Source organism: Cervus canadensis, chromosome 7 (assembly GCF_019320065.1).
Source record: "Cervus canadensis isolate Bull #8, Minnesota chromosome 7, ASM1932006v1, whole genome shotgun sequence".
Taxonomy (NCBI): Eukaryota; Metazoa; Chordata; class Mammalia; order Artiodactyla; family Cervidae; genus Cervus; species Cervus canadensis.
Window position 1 is genome coordinate 91,729,596 of NC_057392.1, and position 15,067 is coordinate 91,744,662.

The 15,067-nt window shown below is 45.5% G+C and overlaps 1 protein-coding gene across 1 annotated transcript in view; it reads right to left on the reverse strand.

The window, feature by feature from the left end:
- GYG1 (glycogenin 1) overlaps positions 1–15,067 on the reverse strand; it is a 36,839-nt gene that overhangs the window by 13,451 nt on the left and 8,321 nt on the right. Inside the window, exon 5 of the mRNA XM_043474060.1 lies at positions 5,829–5,955. Within this exon, the coding sequence (XP_043329995.1) occupies positions 5,829–5,955 (127 nt within the window). The remainder of the gene's footprint in view (positions 1–5,828; positions 5,956–15,067) is intronic.

Below are 15,067 nucleotides of genomic sequence, written 5' to 3' on the forward strand. Positions count from 1 at the left end.
CACACCACGGGATGCACGGGAAGCTCTGCCTGGGGCCCGGCAGGCACCCGACACCCAGAAAGGAGAAGGATGATGTCCGTGGGACCACAGACGCGATTCCGCGACTCAGACCATGCCGACCACACCATGGGATGCACGGGAAGCTCTGCACGCTTAAGCATTTGCCAGGTTGCTTGGATTACAGCGCCCTCATTCATTTTTCTGGTCCTCTGTGAGCAGAAGGCGGGCACCCTCCATATGCTCCACGCTGGGTCATCAGTAAGAAGACAGCAAATGGATGAAAAAATAACAGCCATACCAACTACGGCTCCTCAGGGTTCTAGGAGAAGATGGAGGAGGATGGAAAGAAATGAGCACAGATGATCTGTATCTCCAATGACAACAGTCCCAGGCAGAACTGGAGCCAGGGGTCTCTTAGGCATCAAGCAAAAATAACCACATCAGAAATGTGCGTATACAACCAAAATGAGGACACCAAAGGTTCAATTTCACTTTCAGAAAATACTGCCTTTAAAGAGGCTTGGAAAGGTTTTAGTGAATAAGCTACATTTCTGGGAAAGAAATAATGGATATGAACATCCTCCGAAACATTTAAAGCAGCAAACAAGTGGAAAGGAATATTTTGGGTCTGTAGATCTAGTTTCTGAGATTAGATCACTAGGCCAGGCCTTAGATCATATTTAAACTCAAGTAAATGGGTAAGTTAAAATATTTATTTGGAAATTATTTGGCAAATCAAGTGTTTTAGTCAATCAATTTGACCAATTAATGCGTATGGCAGTTTGAAGCAATACCATAGAATTCTTTATCTTTGCTCTAGGCCAATTTTATACAGCATAATATAACATAAACAGTTTTTAGTCAGTGGATTTAATAGAAAGCAAAAATGGAACTAAATGGCTGATTTTAAAAAGACTAATGAGATTTCACCCAGCATTATGTACAAGCCAAATTCTATGCTATATGGATAAAACAGGCCCTCCAGATGGAGAAAACATAAAGAAACAAATATTAACTAGGAGCCTGCTATTTCCCAAACATTATGGGAGGCATTTTCAGAAATATTATTTCATTAAGAAATACATTTATGAGCTTGTTTTTCAACACATATATTACAAATTAATTGAAAAGTTCTAAGCCAAGCATTTTGGTTCTCAAGTTATGCAGTACTAAACAGGATCTTCTGCTACAGAAAATATTATTAAATTTGGTATTTCAGAAGCTATGTTTGAGAATCCATTCGAAGTGGTAAAACTAGTACATGTGTTTCCTCTGTGCTCTGTGCCATCCAAACAGTTTGCAGAGAAAGGCTTTAGATATGCTACCTCTGTGGCTCAAGTTCATGTTAATTTTGATTCATGTCAGGCCATTCTTTTGCAGAAACTTCATGTGAGAGCAAAGGCTACATTGCTCTAAGATATCCAAGGTGGTGAGATTCTGGGGCATCCAAATACTGTCTTGGCATTCTCAAGGCACATAGTTGCTAGGAGCTGGTGAGCCAGATTCTCGACTTCTTCCATGAAGCCTCTAAACCACTCCTTAGTTTCATTTCACTGGCCACCACCTGTGCTGTCCTGGGGGAGGCCGGCACACCACAGGGCCACTGGTCCTGGAGGCCAGCAAGGCCATCCTGAGCCCAGCAGTGGGGCTTGGAATTCACTTGGAGTTCCCAGCTCTGCACACGGTTCTTGGTCAGGCAGACTGCAGCCAAGAGTTCATGACTGGCTGTGTTGTTGTTTACTTGCTAAGTTGTATCAGACTCTTTGCAACCCCATGGACCCATGGACTCATAGCCCACCAGGCTTCATGGGATTCTCCAGGTAAGAAAACTGGAGTAGGTTGCCATTTCCTTCTCCAGGGCATCTTCCCAACTTAGGGATCAAACCCGCATCTCCTGCACTGGCAGGCGGATTCCTTACCACTGAGCCACCTGGGAAACTTCCAAGATTTGGGCCACAATTTTATATTAACTTAAAACAAAAAAAGAAAATGTAACTGCCTGCCTTTTTAGCCCTTCCCAGTTCTAACAAAAACATAAGGAAAAATGTCTCTGGAGACGGATATCTGCAAAACAAAACAAAAGAATTTTCTGGCAAAGGGAAGGGAAAATGAGTTCTGTGATCTGGTTTCCGTATCCCTAAATAACTAGCAGTGGGGAGAGGCAAGGCAGCTCTCTGAGAAGCCTCATTACCAAGACTGTGGGGCCAACCCCGCCCAGGGAGAGCAGCTCGGAGGCAGTGTTAACGCCCCTCAGGTCACACACCAGCTGACTCAAGCTGGTGCTGGGGCTGCTCCTAGCCTCCCAGTGCGCCATCTACACTACAGTTATGGCCATACACCAAGCAGATGTCCAAAATTAGCACTCATCTCTAGAGTCAGGAAAAAGAAACCATCCTAACTGTTTTGGTAATTTAGACCCCAAACTGTTGCGGCTGGGAAATTCATTTAGAGGATATGAAAACCACTGGGATTCTGAGAGAGGTGGCCAAGATTCCAGCAAGTAAGTCTATCTTCTCCCCAAATAACTTAACTCGGCTCCACCTGCTTCTTGTTCTTTGTCAAAATAAAATGAATGCAAGCAGTGTATGTGCAAACCAGGCTTATCACTAAAGGGACAGTAAGTTCAACCTTGGTAGGAAAATGAAAATCAGAGGGAATCTCAATGAACCATAGTGGAAATAAGGCCATGTTACATGAAAAATATGAGTCTTTAATCTCTGTATCAACACGGTTTGCGAACAGAGTTCAATAGGGAGGATGTCAAATTCATGTTTCCCCAGTACAGTCATCTCAGGACACAAGCTCGATGAGCAGATTTGAGTGGAAAGGGGCACAGAATTGCTCACACCACTAATGATTCTTTCTCTTTTGCATGCTCACCTTAGCTTGCTCAGCTGAAGCTAGTCAATTAAATTAAGCAACTGCCCTCTTATAGAGCAATTCAGTTCTAGAGGGCTTTCAGACTGTGGTGCTGGAGAAGACTCTTGGAGAGTCTTCTTGGACAGCAAGATCAGACCAGTCACTCCTAAAGAAAATCAACCCCGAATACTCATTGGAAGGACTGATGCTGAAGCTGAAGCTCTAATACTCTGGCCACCTGATTCGAAGAGCTGGCTCACTGGAAAAGACTCTAATGCTGGGAAAGATAGGAGGCAGGAGGAGAAGGGGACGACAGAGGATGAGATGGTTGGATGGCATTATCGGCTCGGTGGACATGCGTTTTAGCAAACTCTGAGAGACAGCGAAGGACAGGGAAGCCCAGGGTGCTGCAGTCCGTGGGGCTGCAAAGAGTCGGACATGACTCAGTGCGGGAACAGCAGCAAAGGCACCACGCTTTGTAGGAACACTGTGAGCTATGCGGCAATAACGGCTATGAAGAATCAGGCACAGAGAAAATATTATCCTTAGTGAAGTAAGTCAGACAATAACAAATATTCTATGTTATCACTCATTTATAGAGTCTAAAAAATAACAATACAAATGAATTTATATCCAAAACAGAAACACACTCACAGACATAGAAAACAAGCTTATGGTTACCAAAGGGGAAAGCGGAGGGGAAGGAACAAGATAGGAATTTAGGATTAACAGATACAAACTACTATCCATCAAAAAGACCAACAAGGATATAGTGTAAGGCACAGGCAATTATACTCAATATCTTGTAATAACCTTTACTGGAATATAATCTGAAAGAAATAATCACTTTGCTGTATATCTGAAACTAAAAGCAAAACTAGAGAAAATCAAGTCCACGCTTCCAAGCAAGACAGGCTTGTACCTCACAAGGCCAAGGACTAGAGGCCAAGATCATGCATCTCCTGGTCCATCCCTTGACAGTGAATTGTGTCCTATTTGCTTCACTCAGACCACAGTTGGTATGTCTGAGAGGCTGTCTGTTTTGTTCTAGGAAGGAAGAGGCTGCAGTATGTCAGAGACACCGTCCAAGAGAACAGTTAGGGAGGAAAGAACACAAGATACTTGTAATCTTTATCTGGGTAAGGCGGACAGAGTCTGCCCAGAAAAGAACACAAAAGGAAACATTTCTGCCTCAAAAAGCCAGGCATGCTCATCCCCGTGGGGCAAGATATCTGGAGGGGACTTCGGATAATGAAACACAAGGAGAGAAAGACCCTTTGTTTTCTGCTCACTCAGGAATGCCCAGGCGGGGCTCAGAGATCATGGGCCTTGCCCAGCTCAGCAGAGAGTGTCTGTCACTGCTCACGGCTGTGTCTCAGGATCAGCCTGACAGCTTGGCCTCCGCTCAAGAAGCCTGAATCATCTTCTTGGTTGCACACGAATGAGTCAGAGGCTAGAGGACAGGGCCCAGGCCCTCACTGGGAGACAAGCCATTAGCTGGGCTGTATTAGCTGCTGGATCAGAAACACACAGGGAACGGTGTGAAATGAGCACTTTACGTGTACGAACTGCTTTATCCCAACAGCCTGACGAGGGAGGTTATGACTTCCCTCCTCATTTTACACATGGGGGACTGAAGCCAAGAGCCTTCCCCACACTGCAGGGAAATGGCAGAATGAGGAACCACACGCTGCTCCTCAGGCTGAGAGATCACCTGCATTGCTAGACCCCCTCCCAGACACAGAGGACGCATCGCCTGCTATTACTAAATGCTAAGGGAGGCTGAAGAATTGATGCTTTTGAACTGTGGTGCTGGAGAAGACTCTTGAGAGCCCCCTGGACTGCAAGGAGATCCAACCAGTCCATCCTAAAGGAGATCAGTCCTGGGTGTTCATTGGAAGGACTGATGCTGAAGCTGAAACTCCAATACTTTGGCCACCTGACGCGAAGAGCTGACTCACTGGAAAAGACCCTGATGCTGGGAAAGATTGAGGGCAGGAGAAGGGGACGACAGAGGATGAGATGGCTGGATGGCATCACCAGCTCAATGGACATGCGTTTGGGTAAACTCCGGGAGTTGGTGATGGACAGGGAGGCCTGGCGTGCTGCAGTCCACGGGGTCGCAGAGTCAGACACGACTTGGTGACTGAACCACAACAAAGGGAGGCCAGCCTCTCTCAGCTCTTCAAGTGATTGCCTCCGTTAGGCAGGGTTAGTGGCTCAGTCACGTCTGACTCTTGGCGACCCCATGGACTGTGCAGCCTTCCATGCTCTCTCTCCATGGGACTTCCCAGGCAAAGAATACTGCAGTGTGTTGCCATTTCCCTCTCCAGGGAATCCTCCCAACCCAGGGATCAAACCCCGGTCTCCTGCGTTGCAGGCAGACTCTTTACTGACTGAGCCACCCCACTGAGTGTTCACGATAGCCTCTGGAGGACACCGGGGATGTGTGTTCAGTAACAAGCCCAACTTCTCCTGAGCTGCGAGTTCAGTAACTAGTAACCATCCAGGAAGTGGCTTCTCCAGGATGTGAAGTGAGGGAGGCCAGCTCCACAGGCCCTGCCCTTGACCATGACACCACACATCTTATGCCATCCCCACCACCACCACGGAGAGGGTTGTTCACACCCTCATTTTAGACAGCTGAGGCTCAACAGCTTGTACAAGGCAGAAGTGTTCCTGACCACGACAGAGAGGTGATTCACCAGAGGGCCTGCCATCCCAGGAACCAATGGGAACCTTTTCCCACAGGCAGCTAAGGGCCCTCTGGGTTCCTCCAAACATAAAGCGATGGACACCAGCAAGGCCCCTCCCCATCAGAGCCAAGTTTCTTAGGAGAGAAAGGACTTTCCTCAGAGTCTCCATCTGTTTTTGCCCCAAGAATGACACTGAGGCACCCCCCTCCCCAAATCGGAACCCCAGCCCCTGCCCTCAGCATCCCACCCCACAGGTAAACCCTTGGCACTTACGCTTTAAATGCTGGGAGGTAGGAGTATATAGAAATGCTGCTGAGGTTATAAATAAATGGCAGGTGTTTTCTGATATCTGTTGTTGCCCAGCTGCTAAAAAACGTATTCAGTAAACCCTGGTCCCCACCTGAAAGAAACAAACAAATTACAGTCACAGACGTCAAGGACAGGTCAATAATTTTACAGGAATATATAACTGGGCCTTTACAAAGAGGTCCTAATTCTATTTTTTTTTTTTTTTTTTCTGGCCGTGCCTCAAGGCTGGTGGGATTTTAGTTCCCTGACCAGGGGTTGAAGCCAGGCCCTCGGAAGTGAGAGCCCAGAGTCCTAACCCCTGGACTGCCAGGAAATTCCCACCAATTCCATTTTAAAAATAATAAATTCTATGTCAGGCTCCCAAAGGACATTTTAGAGGGTAGCCATCTCCCTGAGTTAATTCATTAACTGAGCAAATACTGACTGCAAAGCTGCTATGTGCCAGACCACCAGCCCAGGCACTCGAGAATCAGCTGTGAGCAGAGACAGGGCCATCATCGAGGACAGCCTGGGGAGGCTGGGAGGCCCCACTGTCAGCAAATCCAGAATCCACAATACCCCGGCAAACGGGGATGAGGGCAGTGAGGGAAAGTCCTGAGCGCCCCGAGGCGTGCGGCAGCGGCGTGAGACGTGGTCTGGCAGGCGGGGGCAGGCCTCCACGCGGAGGCTGTGTGTAAGCCAGGACTGCCTCCACACGCAGGGTGTCCGAGGGCGGCACAGGCGGGCCGACCGCTGCAGCCGGGGAGAAGGCGGGCAGACGGTGCTCCGGGCAGAAGGCAGCACCGCAGGCCCGAGGACGGCAACACACGCAGCTACGGAAAGACGGCCTGGAAGGCGGCCTGCAGAGCAGGGCGGGGCTCACCTGCCGCCAGGAGGGTCTCCAGGAGGCAGGCAGCAACTAGACCACCCGGGGCTGGGAGTTCGGACGGTTCTTGGTCAAAGATTTTAGGCTTTAGGTTAAAGGGTTTCCCTGGTGGCTCAGTGGTTAAAAAAAAAAAAAAAATCCACCTGCCAATGCTGGGGACAACGGCGTGAACCCTGATCCAGGAAGATCCCACGTGCTGGGAAGCAACTACGCTCGTGCACCCCAACTACGAAGCCTGTGCTCTAGAACTGGGGGGCCACGACTGCTGAAGTCTGCACACGCTGGGGCCCATGCCCTGCAACGAGAGAAGCCCCCACAGGAAGAAGCCCGCACACCATACCTGGAGAGCAGCCCCCACAGCACCAAGGACCCGGCACAGCCAAAACAAATGAACACATAAATGAAATACTTAAAAAAAAAAAAAATTTGCTCTCTGACCTTTTAAAGGAAAGAGAAATGGTACAGAAAAAGAAGTCAAAAGCAAAAGAGAGCAAACTGGGACGGCAGAATGCTTCTAAGCCCCCAGCATGGATGGAAGGCTGACGGACAGCGGGCCACGTCCCACTGGCGCAGCCTCCGGCCACCAATCACACCTCCAAGCAGGTGAGTCCTCACTGGGCTAAGTCAACAGCAGCCACAAACGCTTAGCGCAGTGTCCTGGGGCTTCCTGGACCTCACGCTTTCCTCAGAGAGTGAGGACCATGCCGTTCACTTAAAAGAAATAAAACAACGAAAATCTCAACAGCTAAGAACAAGACCTAAATCACAAACACACAAGTAACTAAAAAGTCACTAAGACACTTCAAAACACATTCAACCAGAGGCCATGTGCTTCTCACCTGCCCAGAACCAGGGTCTCCCGTGAATCAGAACAGCAGCTTAGGCGTGCGGGTGTTCACAGGTGTGTGTGTGTGTACTCAGGAGGGAGGAAGGGTGACGCCAAGGAGAATCCTGCTCTTTCAAATTGCAAGCCTGGTTAACCACAGTTACTTCCCTCCCCGGCTAGCTCTGCACTTAGACCTAGTTTCCTCTCTAAACATACCCGAATTGGCTGTCATTATTATTTGATTTTTCTTGGTTCTGAAAAAGGCTTTAAAGATCTGGAGATGCATTTAACATTCAGAGCTAAGTAGCAAGGTCAGGGCACTAGGTTTAAAGTCCAAATGTACCTCACCTAGCCTCTGTGTGTCCCATCCTTTCCACATGCCGTCGATCCACTCTATGGATCAAAGGCATCATTGAGCAACTGTCTGGAGTGACCTCACATGGAGTAATCTCTCTGTTTCAGAAAGTTCTGAGAGGCCCCCATTACTTAAGGGACAAGTAGCTCAAAAGAGAAGCGAGGCTGGTGGACTGCATCAATGCATCAGTTCCTGTTGCAGAATTACAACTACACAAGATGTTACCACTGGGGGAAACAGGGTGAATGAAGTGCATATGGGGTCTCTCTATATTTTTTTAAACTGCATGTAAATCTACAGTTCACTCAAAAAATTTTTTTTAAAGTTCAAAGATTAATGTGGCTAAAATGCAAAATGCCATCAAGAACTGTCCGTTATTAGATTCTAGATTCCACAAGGACAGAGATTATGGCTCTTTCTGCTTATCACTGTAATTCTAGCAGCTAGCAGAATGCCTTACACACGGGTAAGTTATTTGTAGAATGAACAAAAGAACCATGAAGACGGACATTAATGGCAGAAAAGTTGAAACAACTTGAATATTCCAACACAGAAGAGTGGTTAGTATACTGTGATACTAACCACTCCCAACATTATTCAGCCATTAAAACCAGTGGTTATAAAGACCATCAATATACTGTGGAATATAAAAATACACAATAACACACATTATAACTAAGAACATACGTGTGTGTGTGTGTGTGTGTGTGTGTGTGTGTGCGCTCAGTCGTGTCTGACTGTGACCCCATGGACTGCAGCCCGCCAGGCTCCTCCGTCCATGGAATTCTCCAGGCAAGAATACTGGAATGAGTTGCCACTTTCTTCTCCGGGGGATTTTTCCCAACCCAGGGATCGAACCCTCATCTCCTGGGTCTCCTGTACTGGCAGGCAGATCCTTTACCACTGAGGAAGCCCCAAGAACATACACATTCCTACCAGAAGAAAATAAATCCAACAGCAGCAGCAGTGTGAGGGGACTGATGTTACCGATGTTCCCTCACTCCAACTTTTCATTAATATTGTTACATTATTTTTGTAATTCTAGCATATTAACACTACAACTGGGGAAAGAATGAGAATTGTGCCAAGACCTTTTCTTTCCATTTTTCACTTATTTTCAATATGAAATATATTATCAAAACAAAAATATAAAAAAAAAAAAAAAATATGTGTAGGTTATAAAGCATGCAATAACACTAAATATACCCAATATCCAACTGAAAAACTCACACATTATCAACACAGTTTAAATTCTCTGTGGGGGGTTCCCTTACCCAATTTCACTGCCCCTGACCCCAGAAGGAGCTATTTGTCATGAAATTTGTTTGTAATTATCTTGATTTCCTCTACCACATATGTGTGTCTCCAGACAATATATATTTTCACTTGTTTGTGAACTTTATAAAACTAGGTATCACACTACATATCTTTTTCTACCACTTGGTTTTTCCTGCCACATTTAAAGACTTTTCTTTTAAAATTAAGCAATTCCACTTAAAATGACTACTGACGACATTGTAACGCAGAGAAGAAACCCGATTCCATGAAGGTCGGAAGGGTAAGCATAAAGCAGAACTCCCCAGTCCGACAGGGTGAGCCTGGGAAACAGGAGTCAAGAGTTTTGCTGATCCCTCAGAGCCCCTGGCCAGCTGCCTCCAGCCACAAAAGGCTGCTTCCGTTCACTCCCAGGTACCCTCCCGACACCGTCAGCCCTCGGCTGTGTGCCGACGGCAGGGCTGAGAAGCACCGCTAGAACAGGAAACAAGCAAGAAGTGGAGAGGCAGGGCAGCGGACGCCTGAATCAACGGTGCTCATTCAGCTGGTCAGTCCTCAAACCTCAGCAAGGACCCTGCCTCTCAGGGCGCAGAACATACAGACCATGCAACTTCCACGGCCACTGACTTCATTATGTGACTATGCAGGGTGCCCCTTTAGTCAAAAGTTGTGGATTAGAAATAGAATTAAATACCACCGAGAAGTCTATGGCTTCTTACATAATTTTTTAATTCAGCCACCTAGCCATCTTCTTCCAAATATACAACTGCAGATCTCAAGATCATGCAAAACTATGTTTTAGTTTCACCAGAAGAGTCTGTGTTTGGATCTATCAATCTCGCTTCATTAGAAGTCCCTAAACTCGAGCTCCCTTTAAAGCAGAATGCAGATCTAAGCAGGCCTGTGCTACGAGACACACGAGGGTGTAACAAAGGCTGCTGACTTTTCTAATGAAAACCCCACGACTTCTGTCCAGCGCAGTCTAGTCAGGCGTCCAGAGGCAACTTTATTTATTTAGACAGGTTAAGACACTGTTCATCTCAATCAGCTCAGAACCAACGAGCATGATGAGCGGACACGCCGGCAGCTGTGACCCAGCAGGCGTGGGTGTGGAGGCACAGGTGAGAGGCAGAGAAAGGAAGCGGAACGAGAGGCGCATGACACCTGTTCTGCAACAAAAGCAAACAGCAGAATTCTCTATCTTCCTTCCCCCAGGCTGGCCAAGGGCTACTGATAACATTACAGCCACTGAGGGTTTCCAGGTCTTTAGACCAGAGTCATGAACCTGATAAACATGAACATATTACCGCACTTAGCAGAACCTGTGTCCCTTATTTTATGAGACAGAAACGGAATTGAGTGCTGCTTTGTTTTTTAACGTGTGCACTATTCAACGCTTAAGTATTTCGTGCGCTTTCCCATAGCTTGTTGGCAGCCGGCTTGCCTACTGTGAATAGCAGAGCATGGGTGGGGGATGCATTTTGGTTTAAACGTGAACCTGAATTTCTTAGCCCCAAGGAAATGTTCCCCTAGAACCATGTTGCTCAACACAAGGATTCAGAAGCAGGGGCATCACCTGAGAGTTTGACAGAACCGTGGAAGAGCAAGTCCCAATCCCACCAGACCCACAGAACCAGAACGCTCATTTGAATCCTCAGATGCTTTGCTTGCATATTAAAATCTGAGAAACACTGGTCTAGGGTCTTTCAGAGAATGACCCTTTTTTAATTTTATTAGAGAATGTAACTCTCAGAAATGTCATTTCTATAGAAAATGTCTGAGGTTACATAAATTACATATAGGTACTATGATGACTAAAATAGGCTCCAGCTTTCAAATGGTTCTCAACCTAATCAGGGAGTAGAAGAGCATAAATCAAGCAAACAATTTACAGCAAAATATGCTTAATGTTATAGGAGAGGGATGGGCTTCCCCAGTGGCTCAGTGGTAAAGAATCCACATGAGATGCAGGTTTGATCCCTGGGTGAGGAAGATTCCCTGGAGAAGGAAATGGCAACCCACTCCAGTATTCTTGCCTGGAAAATCTCATGGACAGAGGAGCCTGGCAGGCAACAGTCCACGGGGTCACAAAGAGCTGGACACGACTTAGTGACTGAACAACACAGACAAACGCTGAAATGAAAATGAGACTCGCTCCTTAAGACAGAATTCCCGTAACATGCACGGCAGGTGTTCTCACTCTTGCCTACAGAGAGCGTGCCAAGGATACTAAGTTACTGTTTGTGAATGTTCCAGCTCTTGGGGACATTTCCATCAGGTTTACTAAGGATCATCGGATTAACCCAGGTGGCTCATGGGAATCCAGGTACTTTGAGCCCTGGTCTTAGCATCACTGCATCTCGCTGGCCTCAATCCATTTAAACCAAGAACGATTGATTTATTTTACCATTTCATGTTTGGCTTTTGTTTCTCACTTTAAAAAATATTTGTAATAATCAAGCTATTAAATAATTACATAGATGCTGCTGCTGCTGCTGCTAAGTCATAGATGCAAGGGAACATTTATTTGTGGCTTAAATTTCACTTTCTCAATTTAAGGCAGATCCTAAGTCTAGATTCTTTTAGCACTCTGAATTTATCAGATTCATGATTACATAATTAACTGTGTAATTAGGTGTTAAATGTAAAGTCTCATAAAATATACAATATACAAGCTTTATACAGGTAGGGATAAAAATAAAACTGTATTATTTACTTATCTATTCCTAGCCCTTAAACTTAGTATCTTCCCCAGATGAGGAGCTCAAATGATTTTTTTTCAATACTATAGGAATGGATTACAGAAATGAAGACAGAATTAATCATTTGCAAAAATACTTCTAGACCCACAAAACAATTCGAGACTATCAACTGTGCTGCCGATTAAAAAAGACAAAGTAATACTTACAGACACAGAAAACAAACTATGGTTGCCAGTGGGGAGATGGAAGTGGGGACAAGATGGGGGTCGGTGGGTTAAGAGGTGCCGACTGCTATGTACAAAATAAGCTACATGGATAGACTGTCTGGCATGAGGAATATGGCCAATATTTTATAATAACTATGTAACCTTTAAAAACGGTGAATCACTATGTTGTACACCTGAAACTTACATATATTATAAATCAACCATATCTCATTAATCAAATAAAACACATCTGCTATTTTAACAATAAAAAGACAAAATATTTCTAGACATTATGGTTTAGAGGGGAGAAACAGTAGCCGCAGAGATAGAAGACTTAACTGTCCTCATCTCTAAAATGAGGAATATATCAACTGCTTTCTCTAGTCAGGGCAATGAATTTTAAGTCATTAATCTGTAATAAAGCCAGTATAATATTTTCCTCCACCCTGTACCATTCCTAGGATATATTTTCATGAATGTTGCAGCATGTGATGGGCCACTGGAAGTGAAGACAGAAAACTACACTCATACAACCCAGCCCCAGCTTCAAGAAAGACTGTCTGCTTTAGACCTTGCCAGACTGTCTGGCAAGCGGCTGTCTGAACTGTATCGATGCTGGTGCCCAGTACAGCCATATAGCAGACCTTCAATAAATATCTACTGGATTAATATATTAACGAATAAATAAATGACTACTTCACAAAACTGTTAAGGAATAAATGAAGAAGTAAAATGACTCCTCGAAGAGCCTGGACACATGAACACTTTAGTTCTTCCTTCCGTCTCTATTTCTCAAGAGTTCATGATCTCTGCTGGTTACAAGGCTAGAAACAGATGGCTAAGTTAAAAAAAAAAATCCTCATGGGTGGGTACAGTGAGATAAAAACAGCTCTTAAAAACTGTGTGTACTCATGTATTTTGCTATATGATATGACTTTTGCTTTTCATCTTTATTCAAGATACTACCCAAACTATCAATTAAAATTTAATTACTGAATGATATAAACACAAGAGAACAGAGTAATTTTCAAAGCGACTGACAACACAGCTTAAGGCCCACAGAGCCACAAGTAGCCTAGTCTGTGGGCAACTGGGAAAGCCTGCCATGAGCATCTGTCAAGGTCGAACCTTGCAAGTCAGAGGACCAGGTGAGGTACATCTGAATTTCTGAGCATCTCTGGTTTGAACAAGACAAGTACTATCTGGGAACACCTCTCCTTCACTCCTTTTCTGGACAGCTTGAATCCAAACTAACCGCAAAGGTTAGAGACAGTAGCACTGGGGTCAATTTTACACTTTAGAATTTAGAACCAACTCTTTTAAAATTATTTTAAAACTTCGTTTTACTCTCCCAGCTTACATCTCCAAGCACAGAAAAAAATTTCAGTTTAAGGGTCTCAGTGACTCCTTAAAATCAGAACAGGGAACACACAGTTTAATGACCTCACAGCAGGTTTTAGATTCTGCTGAAGGAAAACCATACCTAACATTCTATACCGATTTGCTCTGCTCTTTTTTTTTTTTTGAAAATTCAACTACAGACCAAAATTTCATGACTTTAAAAAAAGTTTAGGGTATTTAGATTACACTAATGAATTCCATTTTTTTAAAAAGATGGATACTTGAAATTGGAAAATATGAATTCTAATTTTTCACTTAGGTTTTAGAAGGTAACACATGGAAACGAAATTTAATATACAGCAACTCTCAAGCACTAAACTTTTCAACTGTATCAGTTCAGTTCAGTTGCTCAGTCGTGTCCAACTCTTTGCAACCCCATGGACTGCAGCACGCCAGGCTTCCCTGTCCATCACCAACTCCCGGAGCTTAAACTAATGTCCATCGAGTCAGTGATGCCATCCAACCATTTCAAAGGTATAGGCATCCTTAATTTAGGATACTCTAGAGTCATGGGAGGAAAGGAAATAAAAACCTCAACTTGCATCCAGATTAATTTAATCAAATGAAGAGTCAAGTGAATCAGCCTTATTGCACACTCATGTGTGGAGACAAAACTGCTGACTAGTATCTACGAAATCATCACCTCTCTTCCTTCTCTCTGTTAAGTCCTGAAGTTGACCTTATCTTGTCAGAGTCTATAAAGTGCCACGGTATACGTGTTTTGCAACAGTTATTGTACAACTCTTCAGAAAACATGTAATGTTGGTTATGAAGTAAATGCAAGACAGTCCACAAGTATTAACAGCACAGAAGTTAGACACTTCATTGTGGGAAATTAAAGGCCAGCCATGAATTAGGTACGAAGTCACTAGTCTGAAATCTCTAACACCCCAGAGATACTGGGGAAGATAAGAGAAGGCGTGGCCCCTAGCAGACTCGCCGTATGAGGGGTGCCCTCCTGGTCAGCGGCAGGGCGCGGCGCGGCCCCTAGCAGACTCGCCGTATGAGGGGTGCCCTCCCGGTCAGCGGCAGGGTGCGGCGTGATTAGAGGACTGGCGATCAGAGCCGTGACAGCCACATTCCTCCCCATCAGAAGGGCTGCGGAGGCGGCTGCGAACGCTCAGCCGTCGGCAGCCCGCGTGGCTCGTCCGTGGACAGCAGGCCCCGTCAGTTTCTGCCGAACGTATGAAGAGATTAAGCAGAACTCGCAAGACCTTCAGACTGAGATACGGTTATCTGCAAACAGGTTTTCTTGACTGTCAGCCTAAAAATGCTGGGACTGAAGACCCCCGTTCAGTGCACCTGGGGTTGGGGGCGGGGGGATATCTGCGGATATTAGAAGTGTACGGTAAGGTGAAAGGAAATTCCTGACAGTGCTTATCTCAGAGCCCGGGGCGACATCTAAACCACACAGGGTTCTGCGCTGAGAGCCTGACGTCAGTTCCTCGGTCCCACTGAGCCCGGAGCCACAAGTACTGAGGCTGCGCTCGAGAGCCCAGGAACCCGACTCCCAAAGCCTGCGCTCGGTAAGAGGGAGAAACACCGCAATCCACCGCGGTGAGAGGTCCTCTCC